The sequence below is a fragment of the Triticum urartu genome, chromosome 2A, assembly GCF_056163025.1.
Source record: "Triticum urartu cultivar PI428250 chromosome 2A, HENAU_Tu73, whole genome shotgun sequence".
NCBI classification, from domain to species: domain Eukaryota; kingdom Viridiplantae; phylum Streptophyta; class Magnoliopsida; order Poales; family Poaceae; genus Triticum; species Triticum urartu.
The window spans coordinates 38,553,917-38,575,350 of NC_141874.1; the positions used below are offsets into that span (position 1 = coordinate 38,553,917).

At 50.6% G+C, this 21,434-nt stretch overlaps 1 protein-coding gene across 1 annotated transcript; it reads right to left on the minus strand.

Annotated features, from left to right (window-relative positions):
* Positions 1 to 3,954: 3,954 nt before the first annotated feature.
* Positions 3,955 to 4,431, minus strand: LOC147983393 (uncharacterized). The gene has a single exon (XM_087540715.1). The coding sequence runs from the start codon at positions 4,429 to 4,431 to the stop codon at positions 3,955 to 3,957; it is 477 nt and encodes a 158-aa protein (XP_087396841.1).
* Positions 4,432 to 21,434: the final 17,003 nt, after the last annotated feature.

Here is a 21,434-nt window from a genome sequence, read left to right on the forward strand (position 1 = left end):
ACATGTCGAATCATTGGTGGACGATTTGCGCCTCACATTCAACAACCTCCGAACTTACGACATACGACTCAATCTGGAAAAATGTGTTTTCAGCGTCCCGGCCGGAAAACTGCTCAGGTTCATTGTTTCCAATAGAGGAATTGAAGCAAATCCAGCCAAAATCCGAGCCTTGTCACAATTGGCAACACCGACAAACCTAAAGCAGGTCCAAAAATTAGTTGGGTGCGTGGCAGCCTTGAGCCGCTTTATCTCTAGATTGGGAGAAAAGGCACTGTCGCTTTATCGCCAACTCCGACGTAACGATCACTTTGAGTGGACGGATGCGACAACAGCCGGGTTGGAAGAAATAAAAACTTTGTTAGCAAACAACCCAATCCTTGCCGCACCAAACGTCGGTGAACCTATGCTACTATACATATCAACAACTCACCAGGTAGTGAGCGCTATACTCGTTGTTGAACAAGAGGAAGAGGGACACAAATTCCCACTCCAAAAATCAGTATACTATCTATCGACGGTCGTTACACCATGTAAATCCCAATACCCGCACTATCAAAAGATAGCATATGCGGTCTTCATGACATCTCGAAAGCTGTGGCACTACTTTCAAGAGTGCTCGATCATGGTGGCTTCTGAAGTGCCACTCAACGACATGATAAACAATCGACACGCCACCAGCCCTATTGCCAAATGGGCTATCAAGCTCTTACCATTTGAAATAAAATACAAGCCACACCGAGCTATTAAATCTCAGGTGTTGGCCGCCTTTGCCGCCGAATGGACAGAAGCCGAACTCCCCAAAAGTACAGCACCTACTCCAACTGGGTGATGTACTTCAACGGCTCCAAAATGTTAGCCGGATTGGGGGCTGATGTCATCCTAACATCCCCTATAGGGGACACAGTCTGTTATGTATTACAAATCATGTATACGTACTCACATAACGCGACCGAATATGAAGCACTACTGCATGGACTCCGGATGGCCGTTTCTATGGGCATACAACACCTTGAGGTGCGTGGGGATTCGAACCTCGTGCCTTCCGCCCATGTAATCATGGCGGTTATTGCTCCATGGACCGAACCCTTCTTAGCCTACCTTAATAGGCTGGAGCTTCCTAGTGAACAGAAGGAGAACTCTACAAGAAAAGCACTACTAGAGTTCTTCAAAGAAGTATCTCCAAAGAGGAGGGGCGGCAGCTCTTGGCCATCACGCCGCAGCTCGGGCCCTCATAAGCAAGGCCTTCCGTACAGGTTTCTTCTGGCCCACGGCCTGAGCAGATGCGTCGGATGCCAGCTCTTTGCCAATCAAAGCCATATGCCGCCCACTGCCCTAAGAACAATCCCCATTACCTGGCCTTTCACGGTGTGGGGGATAGACATGGTCGGACCCCTTCAAGGGGTAAGCCATAATAAGAAATATTTACTGGTCATGGTGGATAAATTCACTAAGTGGATAGAGGCCAAACAAGTAAAAACAGCTGAAGCCAGACCGATGGTAGATTTTATATCCGGTGTCGTACACCGTTATGGTGTCCCGCACAACATTATTATGGACAATGGCTCTAACTTCACAACTGATGAGGTAAAAAAATTGGTGTGCTAACCTGGGCATCAAGCTCGATTACGCCTCCGTATATCACCCTCAAATAAATGGTCAAGTCGAACAGGCTAATGGCCTAATAATGAGCGGCATCAAACCTAGACTAGTGCGATCCCTAAAGGGGTCGGATAAACACTGGGTCAAAGAACTCGACTCCGTACTCTGGGGGCTGCGGACCATGCCCAACCGCATGACCGGATACACACCATTCTTCATGGTGTACGGCGCAGAGGCTGTCTTGCCCTGCGACATTGTTCATGATTCACCTCGAGTGCTCATGTATGAAGAGAGAGAGGCCGATCTCGATTGGCAGGACGACTTAGATGGCCTGGAGGAGGAGCGCGATGTTGCAAAAGCCCGTTCCGCATTCTATCAACAACAAGCTCGAAGATATCAAAGCAAAGAAGTGCGGGCAAAGACTTATAACGTCGGTGAGCTCGTCTTACGCCTCCCAAAGAAGAAAAAGGACAAACTCAAACAAAAATGGGAGGGTCCCTTCAGTATAGATGAAGTTCTCACTGGAGGAGCCTACCTCCTTCACAATGCATCGGATAATCGCTTAGAGTCGAACCCTTGGAACGTTGCCCGGCTCTGAAGATTCTACGGATAAGTACGACCATGCTTCTTATTCATTCTTTTGTATCCTTTTCAATTCTTTCCTTTTTTTGTTTTCATACGTTCCCATGGTGTGTTCGGATAAACCGAACACTTGAGGGGTACACATCCTTAAATGTACACACCCCGCCACGACTGGGGGCTTCTATAAGTAGAAGCTTATTATTATACCAAGCCTAGAGCTCATAATATGTGTCATTTACGGATATACATCCTTTTGTCATTATATGCACCTCTATGACTTATGTTTTTGCCAAGCTGGGTTGCCTCGCTCCTGTGCTTATGCCCTACGTTCCCAGTTGTTCAGCTAGGGCATAAAGGGGGCACCTCTGCGATTGTTACAACCGGGTCATCCGGACATGTACCTGATACGTCTCCAACGTATCTATAATTTTTGATTGCTCCATTCTATATTATCTCCTATTTTGGACATTATTGGGCTTTATTATCCTCTTTTATATTATTTTTGGGACTAGCCTATTAACCGGAGGCCCGGCCCAGAATTGTTGTTTTTTGCCTGTTTTAGGGTTTCGAAGAAAAGGAATATCAAACGAAGTCGAAATGAAACCTTCGGGAACGTGATTTTCTCACCGAATACAACTCAGGAGACTTGGACCCTACGTCAAGCCAACTAACAGGAGGCCACGAGGTAGGGGGCGCGCCTGCCCCCCCGGGCGCGCCCTCCACCCTCGTGGGCCCCCTGTTGCTCCACCGACGTACTTCTTCCTCCTATATATATCCACGTACCCCCAAAAGATCAGAACAGGAGCCAAAACCCTAATTCCACCGTCGTAACTTTCTGTATCCATGAGATCCCATCTTGGGGCCTATTCCGGAGCTCCGCTGGAGGAGGCATCGATCACGGAGGGCTTCTACATCAACACCATAGCCTCTCCGATGAAGTGTGAGTAGTTTCCTTCAGACCTACGGGTCCATAGTTAGTAGCTCCATCCCCTGCTCCTACAAGTCGATTAGGTACATGAGATTTGATAATCTGCATGGACGTCTCATATTTTCTGATACGAAAACGACCTGGTGTAATGGGTAGTGTGCATCCACTTGCAGCCAACACTTGTCCACCCCGATCAAACATTTTCTTCCATCCAAGGGAAAGCAAGACTCTGGGTAGATTTTTTGACGAAAATGCTGAGAGCAGCTTTTCATTGATATTTGGGGGGTTAAGGGAAAATTGTTACAATGGATATACAGGTCCAACATGCAGCATTGGCCAGTTCCTACTCCAGTACTAGTCATGATCTAGTGCAGGCCCTTAGTCAGGTTCTTTGGGTCTGTTCAGCAAGGAGTTGGCGTTGCCTCATCCTGCAGCTCGCCAAACGCTTGCCTCCTCAATCAGTCTCTCCACCACTGTCCGGACCGGTGATTGTTGGTTCCGGAAGATTCTAGCGTTACATTCATTCCAAGTTGACCACCAGACTAATTGTACCAAGGCACTCCACTTCTTCTTTTGCACCGCCGGACGCACAGAAGCTGTGTGTTCAGTCCATTGTGATAGCGATTCTGTGGCAGGGCAGGGGCGAGTTCCTGTGGTAGACTGCAATGGCGAAGGACGGCTTGCCAAATTTGCAGCGTGAAAGGGCAGGTAGCCAGCAGGTGGATGGCATCTTCCATTGGTCCGGCACAGAATGAGCAAGCTGTATTATGGGGCCATCCCTTCTTAGCTAGTACGTTGGCAGTATTGCATCGCCCAAGCATTGCCAACCACGCGAACAACTTGCACTAGCCAGGCGCGTCTGTGTTCCAGACAAAGTCAGCGAAGCCACTCCTGGCGCATCCCTCGAACTGGATGAGGTAAGCCGATCGGGCCGTGTAGATCCCATCGGAAGTCCATCTCCACCGCACCTGGCCGCGCACCGTCGAGAGGGCAGTGTTGCTGATCCCTTCCCAAAGTGGCAAGAACTCTCTGGTGGCCTGTAGAGGTAGGTGTTTATTGAGATGTCTCACCCACCTGCCATCCCCAAGTGCTTGGGCAACCGTAAGGTTCTTCCTCGTGCAATGCTCGAGCAACACCGGGAAGGCATGCTGGAGACAGACACCTTTGAACCATGGCTCCTTCCAGAAGAGAATGCGCTCACCATTGCCGAGCAGGAAATCGACCGAGGCGTTGAAGAGGGCTATGACAGTGCGGTCAATTGGAAGTTCAAGTCCGGCCCACGCCTTGTTGCCGTCGGTCCAGGATTGCCAGAGCCATCGCATCAGTAGTGCCCTACTATGTGCCAGCACATTGGTGATGCCGAGCCCGCCGAGCTCTTAGGCCTACAGACAGTTCTCCAGCTGACCAGACATTTGCCGCCCGATGCCACCTCGTTGCCCTCCTAGAGAAAGCCACGCCGCACTTTGTCAATCATCTTTGCAAGCCAAGTTGGCATGATCAACGCGATCATCTGGAAGATCGGCATGGCCGAGAGCACCATTTTGACCAGGTCCAGCCTCCCGTCCATTGTGAGTAAGGCCATCTTCCAGCCCTTCATTCTGCTAACGAGCTTGTCACATATTGGTTGGAGATCATTCTTCTTAAGCTTTGAACCTGCAAGGGGCATGCCGAGGTAGGTGCACGGGAAATGCTTGATCGGACAGTTCAAGTTTTGAAGAAATTCCTGCACGTCCATCCCCGCGCAGCAGATGGGGGATATAGATGACTTTGCAAGATTCGTGTACAGGCCCGTGGCATCGCCAAACAACATTAGGATCTGGCTGACGGCAACAATCTCGCGCCGGCAAGGGTTGATGAACATCACTGCGTCGTCTGCGTATAGAGATGTCCGGAACGGCAATATTTGGTCTCCAATAGGGCCCATAATCCCCATGCTCACTGCCTTGTCAATTAGTACTGCCAGGCAGTCCATCACCAAGACAAACAGCAGTGGGGAGAGGGGGTCGCCCTGCCTGAGACCCTTCATTAGATCAATCCTCTCAGAGAGCTCACCATTGACAAGAATTCTCGTGGAGGAGGTACAGAGGAGCGCAGCCAGGCAGTTGGTGAACTTTCTCCCAAAACCCCTTGCGGTCAGCAGCTCAAGCAGGAGCTCCCAGGACACCGTTTCGAAGGTACGTTGGATGTCGAGGTTCAGCATAAGGGCAGGCGTTTTGGATTTCCGGAAGGCCTTGGCCAGGTCGTTGACAAAGCAGAAGTTGTCTTGGATGGCCCTACCTCTGATGAATGCGTTCTGACATGGCCCAACAGATCGTTCATCCTCCTTTGTAGCCTAGTCGCCAAGATTCTGGTGATTAGTTTAGCGAAGCTACATACCAGACTGATCGGCATGTAGTCCTTCATGGTGGCGGCATCGGCACTCTTTGCAAGTAGGATCATGGTAGCTTGGTTCAGGCGGTGGAGATGGGTCGTCGTGTTGGCCTGTACAGCCTGGATGGCTGCAGTTAGGTCAGCCTTGATGATGGGCCAACAGCGTTTGTAAAATAGGTCTGTGAGTCCATCGGGTCCGGGTGCTCTATTGCCATCTAGTTCCGCTATGTTGGCAAGGATTTCCTCTTCTGTGATGGGTGCATCCATGTCACTGAGATCAATCCGTTCATATCCGAGCCCATGTAAGTTCAGCCTCCTTGGCCTTAGCTTCTTGGATCCGAAGATTGGCTCGAAGAAGGAGTGGAAGGGTTTCACCTTGGTTTCCTGATCAGTGACTGTGACCCCGTCCACCTGCAGTTTGGGGATGAAGTTTTTGCGTCTCCGCGCCGTAGCTTTGGCACGGAAGAAGTTTGCTCCTGCATCTCCTTCCTTTATCCCTCTGACCCTCGATTTCTGCCGCTAGATAGCCCTGTCCAGCGCGGCGTATCCGAGTCGCTGCATCTTCAAGTTGGCCCTGAACTGCCTCTCGTCTGCCGTAAGAGGCCTCCGATCCATAGCCCTGTCGAGATGCCCAATGATCTCACTCGTGATGGCCGCCTTGAGCTTGATGTTGTTGCAGAATTGGGCCTGCCAGCGTTGGAGTGCTTTGGCCGTGGCCTTGAGCCTCCCGGCGAACTAGCCCACGGGGTCACCGGCCGTAGGCCCCCTGCCATGCGGCATAGACCACCTCCTCAAAACCCTCCAATTTGATTCAATGGTTCTGGAATCTGAAACATCACACCTGCCGAAAAGCAATCTCACAGTTGAGCAACAAAGGCAGTGGTCCGAGATCTCTAAGGATAGCGCATGCAACATGCAGTCGGGCAGCAACTCCTCAAAATCTCCATTGATGAGTATACGTTCTAGCTTCACAATTGTGGCCTAATCTTGCTCGTTACTCCATGTGTACCTATGACCATGTAGGTCTAGGTCCTTCAGTTGTAACTCGTTGATAAAACACCTAAAAGCTGTGATGCATCGACGGTTGATCCGGGAGTTGTTCTTGTCAGCGGCCCGCGTGATGAGGTTGAAGTCTCCAACCAAAGCTAGGGCAACCCCAGCGGGTATCGAGTTCTGCATCGTCTGCCTAAGTTCAAGAAGAAACCGCATCTTCTCGTCTCAGCCCTGCGGACCATATACACCGATGATCCCAAACTGCTCTCCCTTGGTGTTGCACCCAGTCACAGCCACGACGTGCGTGAGAATGGTGACACCGGGTAGGGAGTAATGGTTCCCTTTCCAAGCCAGAAGTACGCCCCCTCTGGAGCCCTCCGCGGGCAGGTATGCAAACTCCGAGAAATCATTGCCACAGCATTGGGCCACCATAGCTCTATCGATGAATGATAGCTTTGTCTCTTGCAAACAAACTAGGGATACATTGTTGTGATACACCAACTTCTTAACCACGGCTCTCCTAGCTGGGTTGTTCAAACCCCTGACATTCCAAACTAACCAGTTGTCTTCCATAAGGGAACAAGATCGACTAACAACTGTCACAACAGCCTAAGACGAAGCCAGGGCTGGCGGTGCTGAATTCTTGCCCGCCCTAGCCAGCACGGAGAGAGCCTCGATCTGAACAGGCGAGAGGGGCTCGTCAAAGGTCCTCTGGTACTCGGCAAGGCGTAGCTCCACAGACTCGCCACGCTCCGGGATGGCAAGCCCTCACTTGGACATGACAAGGCATCGCGCCTGCGTCATGACGTTCCCTTGAGCCGCAGGGAAGAGACTCTTCTTGCAGTTCAGGCGGTAGCTGCGTCTCTTGGTCGTCGCCGTCGCCCTCGCCGATCGGCATCGACGTCCGCGTGGTACTTTTGGGGCCTGCAGGACGGCCGATTCCATGGGAGCAGCCACCAGGTCGAGGAAGAGCTTTGTGGCCTGATTATGGGTGATGGGGAGGGCGCCAACCCCACCGACATCTCCTCCAGGGCCCACCACCATGGCCCCATCCCGTGTGGGGTCCCCCTCTTCAGCAGCACCAGCATGGGCATGCAGAGGCGCGGTCAGCGGTCCATCCACCAGGGTCAGCGCGCCATGCAGAGCAGCAACCAGGGGTCCATCCGTGGTGGGCCTCGAACAGCCCGCCCGACCACCTGACAGCGGCCCCACCGCGGTGGACATGTAGGGGGAACTGCAGCCAGCAGATCCGATGTCGCAGGGGTGCAGGTTGCCGCAATTATCATTGGCGGGCAAGTGGGGGCCCGCACCCCGCTGTCAGCTGCCTCCCCCGGAGACTGGGACAGATGCCCCATGCCCACCAGGGACAGGGCCCCGCCCGTGTCCTCATGCACCAGAGGCTGGACCACCAGGGCCTGCAGCATAGGGGGCCCCACGCGTGGGGTGCATGACATGACGCCCGCATGCAGCATAGCCGGCTCGACGTCCGCAACCACCGCGCGCGGCTCCGCCACCGACGAGCCCCCGAGGGAGGCGTTGTCGCCAGGACCCTTGTCTGCGTCCGCCGGCACGAGGACAGGGGAAGAAAGCTCGCGGTTGGCCTTGCCATAGATCTCTTCGGGCTGCAACACGCCGGGCACCCGCCTGTAGTGGCCGGAGTAGGGGCGACCATTTCGGCGGCGGCCCTTCCGTTCGGCCAGCGAGAGGCCTAAGCCCGTTCGGGCCCTGGTGACGTCTATGGGAGTCCCGTGCTCCGACGGGTGCGGCAGCTCTTCGGGCGGCGATGCATCATCGTCCTCGTCGCCCCCATCGCGCCGGACCGCATACTCAGAGCGGGGAGGGTAGTAGGTGACGGAGTCGACGTGGACGAGCACCGAGTAGTGAAGCTTGCTGGGGAGGTGCTCGGTGCAGGCGCAGTTCTCCCCCTCCTCCCCATCCAGCCCAAAGCCTGGCGGGAGGGAGACGTGCGCCAGCGGTTCGGAGCAGCGGGTGCGGGCCAGACAGTGAGCACGATCTCCGTCGGCACCTCGTCGGGGTCGCCCACCCAGGCCCGGGCGACGAAGTAGGACATGTCAAGCTTGTCGAGGGACCCGATGGCCACCTGGTAGAAGAGGCATTCGGGAAGCAGGTCTTGGGCGGTGTTAAGGTTGAACTCGTGCGGCGGGATGCCCTGGATGAAGAGCCGCATGCTGTACCGGCACTTGACGGAGGTCACGAAGGTCAACCGGTTCCACCGCCGGACCAGCAAGGGCGTGCCGTGGGCGTGCACCATATCGTGGCCACGCACCAAGTCGAACCACCGGCGATGAGCGAAGCGCATGAAGAACGAGCCCGTCTGCATCAGGGAGACCTGAAGGCCATTGGAGGGCACATCTGGGAACTCCATGTGGACAGCCGCCGCGACGTCCGCGGGCACCAAATCCGGCAAGCCCATGGCAGTGAACACGAGGGCAAACTCGCGCAGCCGCGCCTCTTCGTCCAGCGCCTCCTGGGATTCCTCGATGAGGCACACCGGCTTGCGGCAGCGGCGGTTCCCCCTCATCGGACCATAGGAGAAGTGTGCTGCCATTTCCATGGTGTTGGGGAACGTAGCAGAAATTCAAAATTTTCCTACGTGTCACCAAGATCTATCTATGGAGAGACTAGCAACGAGGGGAAGGAGAGTGCATCTACATACCCTTGTAGATCGCTAAGCGGAAGCGTTCAAGTGAACGGGGTTGATGGAGTCGTACTCGTCGTGATTCAAATCACCGATGATCCTAGTGCCGAACGGACAGCACCTCCGCGTTCAACACACGTACAGCTCGGTGACATCTCCCATGCCTTGATCCAGCAAGGAGAGAGGGAGAGGTTGAGGAAGACTCCATCCAGCAGCAGCACAACGGCGTGGTGGTGATGGAGGAGCGTGGCAATCCTGCAGGGCTTCGCCAAGCACCGCAGAAGAGGAGAAGAACTTGGGAGAGAGGGAGGGGCTGCACCAAAGGCAAAGGTGTGTTTGAGAGGCCCTCCTACCCCACTATATATAGGGATCCCAAGGGGGGGGGTGCGCCAGCCCCTAGGAGATCCAATCTCCAAGGGGGCGGCGGCCAGGGGAGGAGTCCTCCCCCCCAAGGCACCTAGGAGGTGCCTTCCCCTGCTGGGACTCTTCCTTTAGGGTTTCCCCAGGCGCATGGGCCTCTTGGGGCTGGTGCCCTTGGCCCATGTAGGCCAAGGCGCACCCCCTACAGCCCATGTGCCCCCCCGGGGTAGGTGGTCCCACCCGGTGGGCCCCCTGGACCCTTCCGGTGGTCCCGGTACAATACCGATGACCCCGAAACTTGTCCCGATGGCCGAAACAGGACTTCCTATATATAAATCTTTACCTCCGGACCATTCCGGAACTCCTCGTGACGTCCGGGATCTCATCCGGGACTCCGAACAACCTTCGGTAACCACATACAAGCTTCCTTTGTAACCCTAGCGTCATCGAACCTTAGGTGTGTAGACCCTACGGGTTCGGGAGACATGCAGACATGACCGAGACATTCTCCGGTCAATAACCAACAGCGGGATCTGGATACCCATGATGGCTCCCACATGTTCCACGATGATCTCATCGGATGAACCACGATGTCAAGGACTCAATCAATCCCGTATACAATTCCCTTTGTCTAGCGGTATTGTACCTGCCCGAGATTCGATCGTCGGTATCCCTATACCTTGTTCAATCTCGTTACCGGCAAGTCTCTTTACTCGTTCCGTAACACATCATCCCGTGATCAACTCTTTGGTCACATTGCGCATATGATGATGTCCTACCGAGTGGGCCCAGAGATACCTCTCCGCTTACACGGAGTGACAAATCCCAGTCTCGATTCGTGCCAACCCAACAGACACTTTCGGAGATACCTGTAATGCACCTTTATAGTCACGCAGTTACGTTGTGACGTTTGATACACCCAAAGCATTCCTACGGTATCCGGGAGTTGCACAATCTCATGGTCTAAGGAAATGATACTTGACATTAGAAAAGCTATAGCATATGAACTACACGATCTAGTGCTATGCTTAGGATTGGGTCTTGTCCATCACATCATTATCCTAATGATGTGATCCCGTTATCAACGACATCCAATGTCCATGGTTAGGAAACCGTAACCATCGATTGATCAACGAGCTAGTCAACTAGAGGCTTACTAGGGACATGGTGTTGTCTATGTATCCACACATGTATCTGAGTTTCCTATCAATACAATTATAGCATGGATAATAAACGATTATCATGAACAAGGAAATATAATAATAACTAATTTGTTATTGCCTCTAGGGAATATTTCCAACAGTCTCCCACTTGCACTAGAGTCAATAATCTAGTTCACATCGCCATGTGATTAACACTCACAGGTCACATCGCCATGTGACTAACACCCAAAGAGTTCTGGGTTTGATCATGTTGCTTGTGAGAGAGGTTTTACTCAACGGGTCTGAACCTTTCAGATTCGTGTGTGCTTTACAAATCTCTATGATGTAGCTACCACGTTCTATTTGGAGCTAATCCAAATAACTGTTCTACTTGGAGCTATTCTAAATTGTTGCTCCATTATATGTATCCGGTATCTCTACTCAGAGCTATCCGGATAGGTGTTAAGCTTGCATCGACGTAACTCTTTACGACGAACTCTTTTACCACCTCCATAATCGAGAAAATTCCTTAGTCCACTAGTTACTAAGGATAACTTTGACCGCTGTCCCGTGATCCATTCTTGGATCACTCTTGTACCCCTTGACTGACTCATGGCAAGGCCCACTTCAGGTGCGGTACACAGCATAGCATACTGTAGAGCCTACGTCTTAAGCATAGGGGACGACCTTCGTCCTATCTCTCTATTTTGCCGCGGTCGAGCTTTAAGTCTTAACTTCATACCTTACAACTCAGGCAAGAACTCCTTCTTTGACTGATCCATCTTGAACACCTTCAAGATCACGTCAAGGCATGTGCTCATTTGAAAGTACTATTAAGCGTTTTGATCTATCCTTATAGATATTGATGCTCAATGCTCAAGTAGCTTAATCCAGGCTTTCCATTGAAAAACACTTTCCAAATAACCCTATATGCTTTCCAGAAATTCTACGTCATTTCTGATCATCAATATGTCAACAACATATACTCATCAGAAATTCTATAGTGCTCCCACTCACTTCTTTGGAAATACCAGTTTCTCATAAACTTTGTATACACCCAAAATCTTTGATCATCTCATCAAATCATACATTCCTACTCCGAGATGCTTACTCCAGTCCTCAGAAGGATTGCTGGAGCTTTGCATACTTATTAGCATCTTTTAGGATTGACAAAACCTTCCGGTTGTATCACATACAACTTTTCCTCAAAAATCGTCGAGGAAACAATGTTTTGACATCCTATCTGCAAGATTTCATAAATAATGCAGTGATCGCTAACATAATTCTAACAGACTCTTAGCATCGCTATGAGTGAGAAAATCTCACCGTAGTCAACTCCTTGAACTTGTCAGAAAACATCTTAACGACAAGTCGAGCTTTCTTAATGGTGACATTTACCATCATTGTCCGTCTTCCTTTTAAAATCCATATGTACCTAACAGCCTTACGACCATCAAGTAGTTCTTCCAAAGTCTACACTTTGTTTTCATACATGGATCCTCTCTCGGATTATATGGCCTCAAGCCATTTATCAGAATCCAGGCCCACCATCGCTTCTCCATAGCTCGTAGGTTCATTGTTGTCTAGCAACATGACTTCCAAGACAGGATTACGTACCACTCTGAAGTAGTACGCATCCTTGTCATCCCACGAGGTTTGGGAGTGACTTGATCCGAAGTCTCATGATCAATATCATAAGCTTCCACTTCAATTGGTGTAGGTGCCATAGGAACAACTCTTTGTGCCCTTCTATACACTAGTTGAAGTGACGGTTCAATAACCTCATCAAGTCTCCACCATCCTCCCACTCAATTCTTTCGAGAGAAACTTTTCCTCGAGAAAGGACCCGATTCTAGAAACAATCCCTTATTGCTTTAGGATCTGAGACAGGAGGTATACCCAACTGTTTTGGGTGTCCTATGAAGATGCATTTATCCGCTTTAGGTTTGAGCTTATCAGCCTGAAACTATTTCACATAAGCGTCGCAGTCCCAAACTTTTAAGAAATGACAGCTTAGGTTTCTCTAAACCATAGTTCATACGGTGTCATCTCATCGGAATTACGTGATGCCCTATTTAAAGTGAATGTGGTTGTCTCTAATGCCTAACCCATAAACTATTGTGGTAATTCGATAAGAGACATCATGGTATGCATCATATCCAATAGGGTGCAGTTATGATGTTCGAACACACCATCACACTATGGTGTTCCAGGCTGTATTAGTTGTGAAACAATTTCCACAATGTCTTAATTCTGTGCCAAACTCGTAATTCAGATATTCATCTCTATGATCATATCATAGATCTTTTATCCTCTTGTCACGACGATCTTTCAACTTCACCCTGAAATTACTTGAACCTTTCAATAATTCAGACTCGTGATTCATCAAGTAAATATACTCAACATCTACTCAAATCATCTGTGAAGTAAGAACATAACGATATCCACTACATGCCTCAGCACTCATTGAACCGCACACATCAAAATGTATTACTTCCAACAAGTTGCTTTCTAGTTCCATTTTACTGAAAACGAGGCTTTCAGTCATCTTGCCCATATGGTATGATTTGCATGTCTCAAGTGATTCAAAATCAAGTGAGTTCAAACGGTCCATTTGCATGGAGTTTCTTCATGCATATACACCAATAGACATGGTTCGCATGCCTCAAACTTTTCAAAAACGAGTGAGCCCAAAGATCCATCAACATGGAGCTTCTTTCATGCGTTTTATACCGATATGACTTACGTGGCAGTGCCACAAGTAGGTGGTACTATCATTACTATCTTTTGGCATGAACATGTGTATCACTACGATCGAGATTCAATAAACCATTCATCTTAGGTGCAAGACCATTGAAGGTATTATTCAAATAAACAGAGTAACTATTATTCTCTTTAAATGAATAACAGCATTGCGATAGACATAATCCAATCATGTCTATGCTCAACGCAAACACCAATCTCGATGGTAGAGGGAGCGTGCGATGCTTGATCATATCAAACATTGGAAACACTTCCAACACATATCGTCAGCTCACCTTTAGCTAGTCTCCGTTTATTCCGTAGCTTTTATTTCGAGTTACTAACCTTTAGCAACCGAACCGGTATCTAATACCCTGGTGCTACTAGGAGTACTAGTAAAGTACACATCAACACAATGTATATCCAATATACTTCTATCGACCTTGCCAGCCTTCTCATCTACCAAGTATCTAGGGTAATTCTGCTCCAGTGGTTGTTCCCCTTATTACAGAAGCACTCAGTCTCGGGTTTGGGTTCAACCTTGGGTTTCTTCACTAGAGCAGCAGCTGAATTGCCGTTTCATGAAGTATCCCTTTGTTCCCTTGCCCTTCTTGAAACTAGTGGTTTCACCAACCATCAACGATTGATGCTCCTTCTTGATTTCTACTTTTGTGGTGTCAAGCATCGCGAATATCTCAAGGATCATCATATATGTCCCTGATATATTATAGTTCATCACGAAGCTCTAGCAGCTTGGTGGTAATGACTTCGGAGAAACATCACTATCTCATCTGGAAGATTAACTCCCACTTGATTCAAGTGATTGTTGTACTCAGACAATCTGAGCACAAGCTCAACAATTGAGCTTTTCTCCTTAGTTTGTAGGCTAAGAAAATCGTCGGAGGTCTTATACCTCTTGACGTGGACACGAGCCTGAAATCCCAATTTCAGCCCTCAAAACATCTCATATGTTTTGCGATGTTTCCAAAACGTCTTTGGTGCCTCAACTCTATACCGTTTAACTGAACTATCATGTAGTTATCAAAACATGTATGTCAGATGTTCGCAACATCCACAGACAACGTTCGAGGTTCAGCACACTGAGCGGTGCATTAAGGACATAAGCCTTCTATGAAGCAATGAGGACAATGCTCAGTTTACGGACCTAGTCCGCATAATTGCTATTATCAACTTTCAACTAATTTTTCTCTAGGAACATAACTAAACAGTAGAACTAAAGCGCGAGCTACGACATAATTTGCAAAATCCTTTTGACTATGTTCAAGATAATTAAGTTCATCTTATGAACTCCCACTTAGATAGACATCCCTCTAGTCATCTAAGTGATTACATGATCCGAGTCAACTAGGCCGCGTCCGATCATCACGTGAGACGGACTAGTCAACGTCGGTGAACATCTTCATGTTGATCGTATCTTCTATACGACTCATGCTCGACCTTTCAGTCTTCTGTGTTCCGAGGCCATGTCTATGCACATGCTAGGCTCGTCAAGTTAACCCTAAGTGTTTTTGCATGTGTAAAACTGTCTTACACCCGTTGTATGTGAACGTAAGGATCCATCACACCCGATCATCACGGCGTGCTTAGAAACGACGAACTGTAGCAACGGTGCACAGTTAGGGGAGAACACTTCTTGAAATTTTAATGAGGGATCATCTTATTTACTACCGTCGTTCTAAGCAAATAAGATGTATAAACATGATAAACATCACATGCAATCAAATAATGGTGACATGATATGGCCAATATCATATAGCTCCTTTGATCTCCATCTTGGGGCTCCATGATCATCTTGTCACCGGCATGACACCATGATCTCCATCATCATGATCTCCATCATCGTGTCTTCTTGAAGTTGTCTCGTCATCGACATGCAAGTCGTGATTCCCTTGACAAGAACATGATCAATCTCATACATCACATATATCATTCATCACATCCTTTTGGCCATATCACATCACATATCATACCCTGCAAAAACAAGTTAGACGTCCTCTAATTGTTGTTTGCATGTTTTACGTGGCTGCTATGGGTTTCTAGCAAGAACGTTTCTTACCTACGCAAAACCACAACGTGATATGCCAATTGCTATTTACCCTTCATAAGGACCCTTTTCATCGAATCCGATCCGACTAAAGTAGGAGAGACAGACACCCGCTAGCCACCTTATGCAACTAGTGCATGTCAGTCGGTGGAACCTGTCTCACGTAAGAGTACGTGTAAGGTCGGTCCGGGCCGCTTCATCCCACGATGCCGCCGAATCAAGATAAGACTAGTAATGGCAAGCATATTGAACAAAATCAACGCCCACAACTACTTTGTGTTCTACTCGTGCATAGAATCTACGCAATAGACCTAGCTCATGATGCCACTGTTGGGGAACGTAGCAGAAATTCAAAATTTTCCTACGTGTCACCAAGATCTATCTATGGAGAGACTAGCAACGAGGGGAAGGAGAGTGCATCTACATACCCTTGTAGATCGCTAAGCGGAAGCGTTCAAGTGAACGGGGTTGATGGAGTCGTACTCGTCGTGATTCAAATCACCGATGATCCTAGTGCCGAACGGACAGCACCTCCGCGTTCAACACACGTACAGCTCGGTGACGTCTCCCATGCCTTGATCCAGCAAGGAGAGAGGGAGAGGTTGAGGAAGACTCCATCCATCAGCAGCACAACGGCGTGGTGGTGATGGAGGAGCGTGGCAATCCTGCAGGGCTTCGCCAAGCACCGCAGAAGAGGAGAAGAACTTGGGAGAGAGGGAGGGGCTGCACCAAAGGCAAAGGTGTGTTTGAGAGGCCCTCCTACCCCACTATATATAGGGATCCCAAGGGGGGATGCGCCAGCCCCTAGGAGATCCAATCTCCAAGGGGGCGGCGGCCAGGGGAGGAGTCCTCCCCCCCAAGGCACCTAGGAGGTGCCTTCCCCTGCTGGGACTCTTCCTTTAGGGTTTCCCCAGGTGCATGGGCCTCTTGGGGCTGGTGCCCTTGGCCCATGTAGGCCAAGGCGCACCCCCTACAGCCCATGTGCCCCCCCGGGGTAGGTGGTCCCACCCGGTGGGCCCCCGGGACCCTTCCGGTGGTCCCGGTACAATACCGATGACCCCGAAACTTGTCCCGATGGCCGAAACAGGACTTCCTACATATAAATCTTTACCTCCGGACCATTCCGGAACTCCTCGTGACGTCCAGGATCTCATCCGGGACTCCGAACAACATTCGGTAACCACATACAAGCTTCCTTTATAACCCTAGCGTCATCGAACCTTAAGTGTGTAGACCCTACGGGTTCGGGACACATGCAGACATGACCGAGACGTTCTCCGGTCAATAACCAACAGCGGGATCTGGATACCCATGATGGCTCCCACATGTTCCACGATGATCTCATCGGATGAACCACGATTTCAAGGACTCAATCAATCCCGTATACAATTCCCTTTGTCTAGCGGTATTGTACCTGCCCGAGATTCGATCGTCGGTATCCCTATACCTTGTTCAATCTCGTTACCGGCAAGTCTCTTTACTCATTCCGTAACACATCATCCCGTGATCAACTCTTTGGTCACATTGCGCATATGATGATGTCCTACCGAGTGGGCCCAGAGATACCTCTCCGCTTACACGGAGTGACAAATCCCAGTCTCGATTCGTGCCAACCCAAGAGACACTTTCGGAGATACCTGTAATGCACCTTTATAGTCACCCAGTTACGTTGTGACGTTTGATACACCCAAAGCATTCCTACGGTATCCGGGAGTTGCACAATCTCATGGTCTAAGGAAATGATACTTGACATTAGAAAAGCTATAGCATATGAACTACACGATCTAGTGCTATGCTTAGGATTGGGTCTTGTCCATCACATCATTCTCCTAATGATGTGATCCCGTTATCAACGACATCCAATGTCCATGGTTAGGAAACCGTAACCATCTATTGATCAACGAGCTAGTCAACTAGAGGCTTACTAGGGACATGGTGTTGTCTATGTATCCACACATGTATCTGAGTTTCCTATCAATACAATTATAGCATGGATAATAAACGATTATCATGAACAAGGAAATATAATAATAACTAATTTATTATTGCCTCTAGGGCATATTTCCAACACATGGTAGGCGTAGGTGTAGGGGTAGCTGTAGGAGCTGGCACGGTTGGTCGAGACGGAGGCGGCGACGGTGGCGGTGGGAAGACCAACCGAGAAAGGACAGGAGCGCGGCCGTGGTTAGGGTGGCCTTGCGGGAAAGCGATGCGGGAGAGGACCGGCAGCCGCGGGGGAGGGGGGCGGCGGCGCGGCTCGTCGAGGGTGGAGAGCGGAACGCGAGGAAGGTGGCGAGATGGGTAGTGGTGGGTGGTATGGCCAAGGACGAGGCCGTGGATGCACCGGATTTCACTGTGGCAGGAAGCAACCCTGTGAGAGGAGCTGAGACACCGGAAGCATCTACCGTGGAGGTCGGCCTTATAGGTGGAGCTGGCATGAATGTCGCGGCCGGCGGTGGTTGAGGTGGGCGGAGCAGTAATGGCGTCGGTGCCATTGGCGGGTCGGAGCAGCGTCCCTTTCTTGCCCTTGCGTCAGACCACTTGCCAATCCTGTGAAACGGTCGCCCGTGAGGCCGCAGGCCTGCCTGGCCCGGCGGGTCCACGACCGCCCTCACCCACCACCACAATGGATTGAATGCGCGGCCGCGACGGGGCAGGCGGCGCAGGCGGGTCAGGCCTGAGGGGTGAGGCAGTGCGAGGCGAGGCCGGCGACGCATGCCTTGAATGCCCAGAGCAGACCACATCGACGAACGACGGAGCCGGGGATCCGAGGGCGGACCCCATGTCCGAGAGGGCAACCCTCTCCGAGGAGGCGGGGCTGCGAGGAGACATGGAAACCGGGAGCATGTCGGGGCCGGTGGAGAACTCAGCCGGGCGGCGGAGGCACGGCCGCGCCGTCGGCACAGGGGCCGGCGACGCCGAGGGGTGGGGGGAGAGCAAGCTGAGAGGAGACGTTGTGGACGAGGAAGAAAATCTGATTTTTGTACCCACTTGGCGAGACTCTGGGTTGATTAACAGGTGCCAACGAATACAGTGAGAATAATTTGAATCAAGTATCACCTATAATGATTATAAAGTTTTCATTAATCTCATTGTCGCATTAAGAAGATACACACATGCCAATCGAGCTCTCATATGGACACATGCTACATAGGAACACTGGCCTGATCATCTTTGCTCTCTCTAGGTGAACCGGAAGACTTTTTTTCTTTTCGAAAAGGAGGATCAACCCATCTTTATTATGTTATTCAACGAAATCTAACAAAATAAATACAAAGATCAATCCAAAGCCACCTTCGAGGAAACAAAGTTGCTACACCTACAAGTATGATGATGTGCCCTGACAGCACCAACACACAGCATCTAATCCAATGGCCTCAAGAAGCCGCCTCATGGCAAGCCGAGAGCACCAACCAGTCTATGCGACCGACAGCGCGCACCGCATGCTCATGCTCTAGGATCCGCCGACGCCATCTTTCACCGTCCCATCTTCAGGAGGGATCATCGCATTGACATTGTCAGACCCAACTGTCGTCGACATCACCAAGATGTCAGACACTACCACCAGCTTGCTTGTGTCCATCAACCCCTGTCTAACACTGAGGCTCCACTGCGCCACGCCGTCGAGACCCACCGTCTTCAATGCGGTAGATGTGACACGGCTCCACCTGTTGACCCCTCCAGTTAGTATCTGCTCCAAAACAATGCCCTAAGGAGGGAAAACAGCACCAAAGTCTCTGTCATCATCCGATCCAGGAGACCCATATCTAGGGTTTCCCCCAGAGTAGATGCCCGCTAGAGGAGGAGGGGCACGCCACCTGCACGTGCCAATGAACCCAAAAGGCACCCACCACCACATAGCTCTAACGGCGACACCTTCGAAGGACACGGCGCCTTGAGTGCCATTGCAGCCTACCACAGTTAGGGTTTTCACCCGAGAAGCAATGACGTGGGAAGAGGCATGGCAGAGCCGAATGTCGTCTCCAGGAAAAAGACAGGCGCTATCGGGCGTCGTCATCGTCGCGGCTGGCCGGAGCTAACCAGGGAGTTATCTCGATCTTAAAGTTGTCAGAATCGCGATTTTGAAATGGATCGGAGCTTTGATGGTAGGATCGCAAATCGTAGAATCTCCACTATCAGGATCGTAGAAACATAGATTCTAAGAACTAAAATCGTAGAATCATAGGGGTTAGTTTGGATCATAAAGTCGTAGAATCGTATAACAGAATCGCGATTCTGACAACCTTGCTCGATCTTGATGTCCACCACCCGCTTCGCCCCAGCCCGGTGACCGGCTAGCATCAGCGTGGACATGTTCGGTGAGACGTAGTGCACTTAGTAGGGAATGAAGGTAGAGGAAAGATCGGAGCCATCGGCCTCCGGGGCTGCTAGCCATGGCACCAACCCGCCGGTAGATTGCCAACCACCCAAGCCGACCCCCGGCACCCGCCAGCCCCGCCGCTCCATCGGCCAGGGAGGCCACACGGGGCCACCGCCCCAGATCCAAGGCCCTCCACCATGAGGGAGCAGCACAAGAACGGACGGAGCCACCGCTCCAAGTCCATGGCCCTCAACCCCTTCCACCAAGACGGAGTAGCACAACCCCGCCGCCACTTTCCTTGACCGTGGCTCAGATTTGGCCGGAGCCTACCTCAGGTGGCGGCGAGCGATCGGGTGGAGGGTGGAGCCTGGAGGCGTGGGGCGACGCAAGGGTACCGGTTCAGTCGTTCTAACCTGGAAGCACCGAGCACCATACGTGTGTGACGTATGTGACAGGTGAACCGGAAGATGGACCACAATATTTGGTAACATGGGATGAAAATATATCTTAAACTCGCAATGGTACTAGCCGGGACATTCATCACATGCCCCCAACAAGTTCAGATGATTTTTGCAAAAATTGTTTGTTTGGATACTTCCCAAAGAGCTAATTACAGGTTCAGACAAAACCAAGCTTTAATAATAACTAAGAAAATTAGGCAAACAAACAAGACTAAGAATTATATTATTTTAATTCACTACAAGTTCAAGACTACTAGTGATGTGCTTTCCGAATATGATATTGTGTCAGAGCATAGACTCTTTTGTTGTGTGAGGAGAGCGTACACTCTTGAGTCAGTGGCGGAGCTAGACAACATCTGTTGGAGGGCAAAATGGAAAATACATGTGTTTGGGGGAGGGGGCAAAAGCTAAAAAAGTTCTCAACTAAGCCCTCACATTTTGTTTTCTTCACAAGTTTGTTCCATGTTGGGGGGGGGGGGGGGGGGAGCCCCCAGGATCCTACATAGCTCGGCCATTGTCTTGAGTAGATATAGATCTAGTTTTGCAGTGTTGACAGGGCCGGCCCTGGGCCATGGCGGCGAGTGCGATGGCCTAGGGCCCAGCCCGAGTAGGGGCCCATACCCTGTGCATGTATAGTATATACAGTATATTCAAAAAAAATAGTACTAGTACGCAAGCGAAATAGCCCAGCCCATGAAGAAGCGAGCAGCCACGCCGTCTCTCCCAGTCCCCCAGAAACACGCCGCCAACCGCAAACCAGTCGTCTCCTTAACTCTGGCTCGACTCCTTCCCATTCTCATCTTCTTCCTCTTCCCCAAATCCAATTCATTGCCCCTTGCCCGAGTTCCTAAGAGGCCACGAGCCAAACTACCCAAGCTAATTAATGAATTTTCCGTTAGTATCACACTTGGGTTTCTTTGCATCCTACAAATACCCCAAGGGCACCGGCGAACGGATCCACGGAGGCGAGCCGGCCAGCGGCGACACACCCTGTGCCCTGGTAGGAACACGAATCCACAGAGGCGAGCCGGTCAGGATCCGACTGTCCGGCGGTGGAGAGTGGAGACGTGGAGTCCAGGCACGTCCTCCTAATTTTTTGCATCTCAATTCCCCCCCTTTTTGCATCTCAATTTTTCCCCTTGTCTATTTTCTATTTATGATGGATTCATGTGCTGATGTTTAACCTGCTTGATTCTAGAACCGGCCATGGCA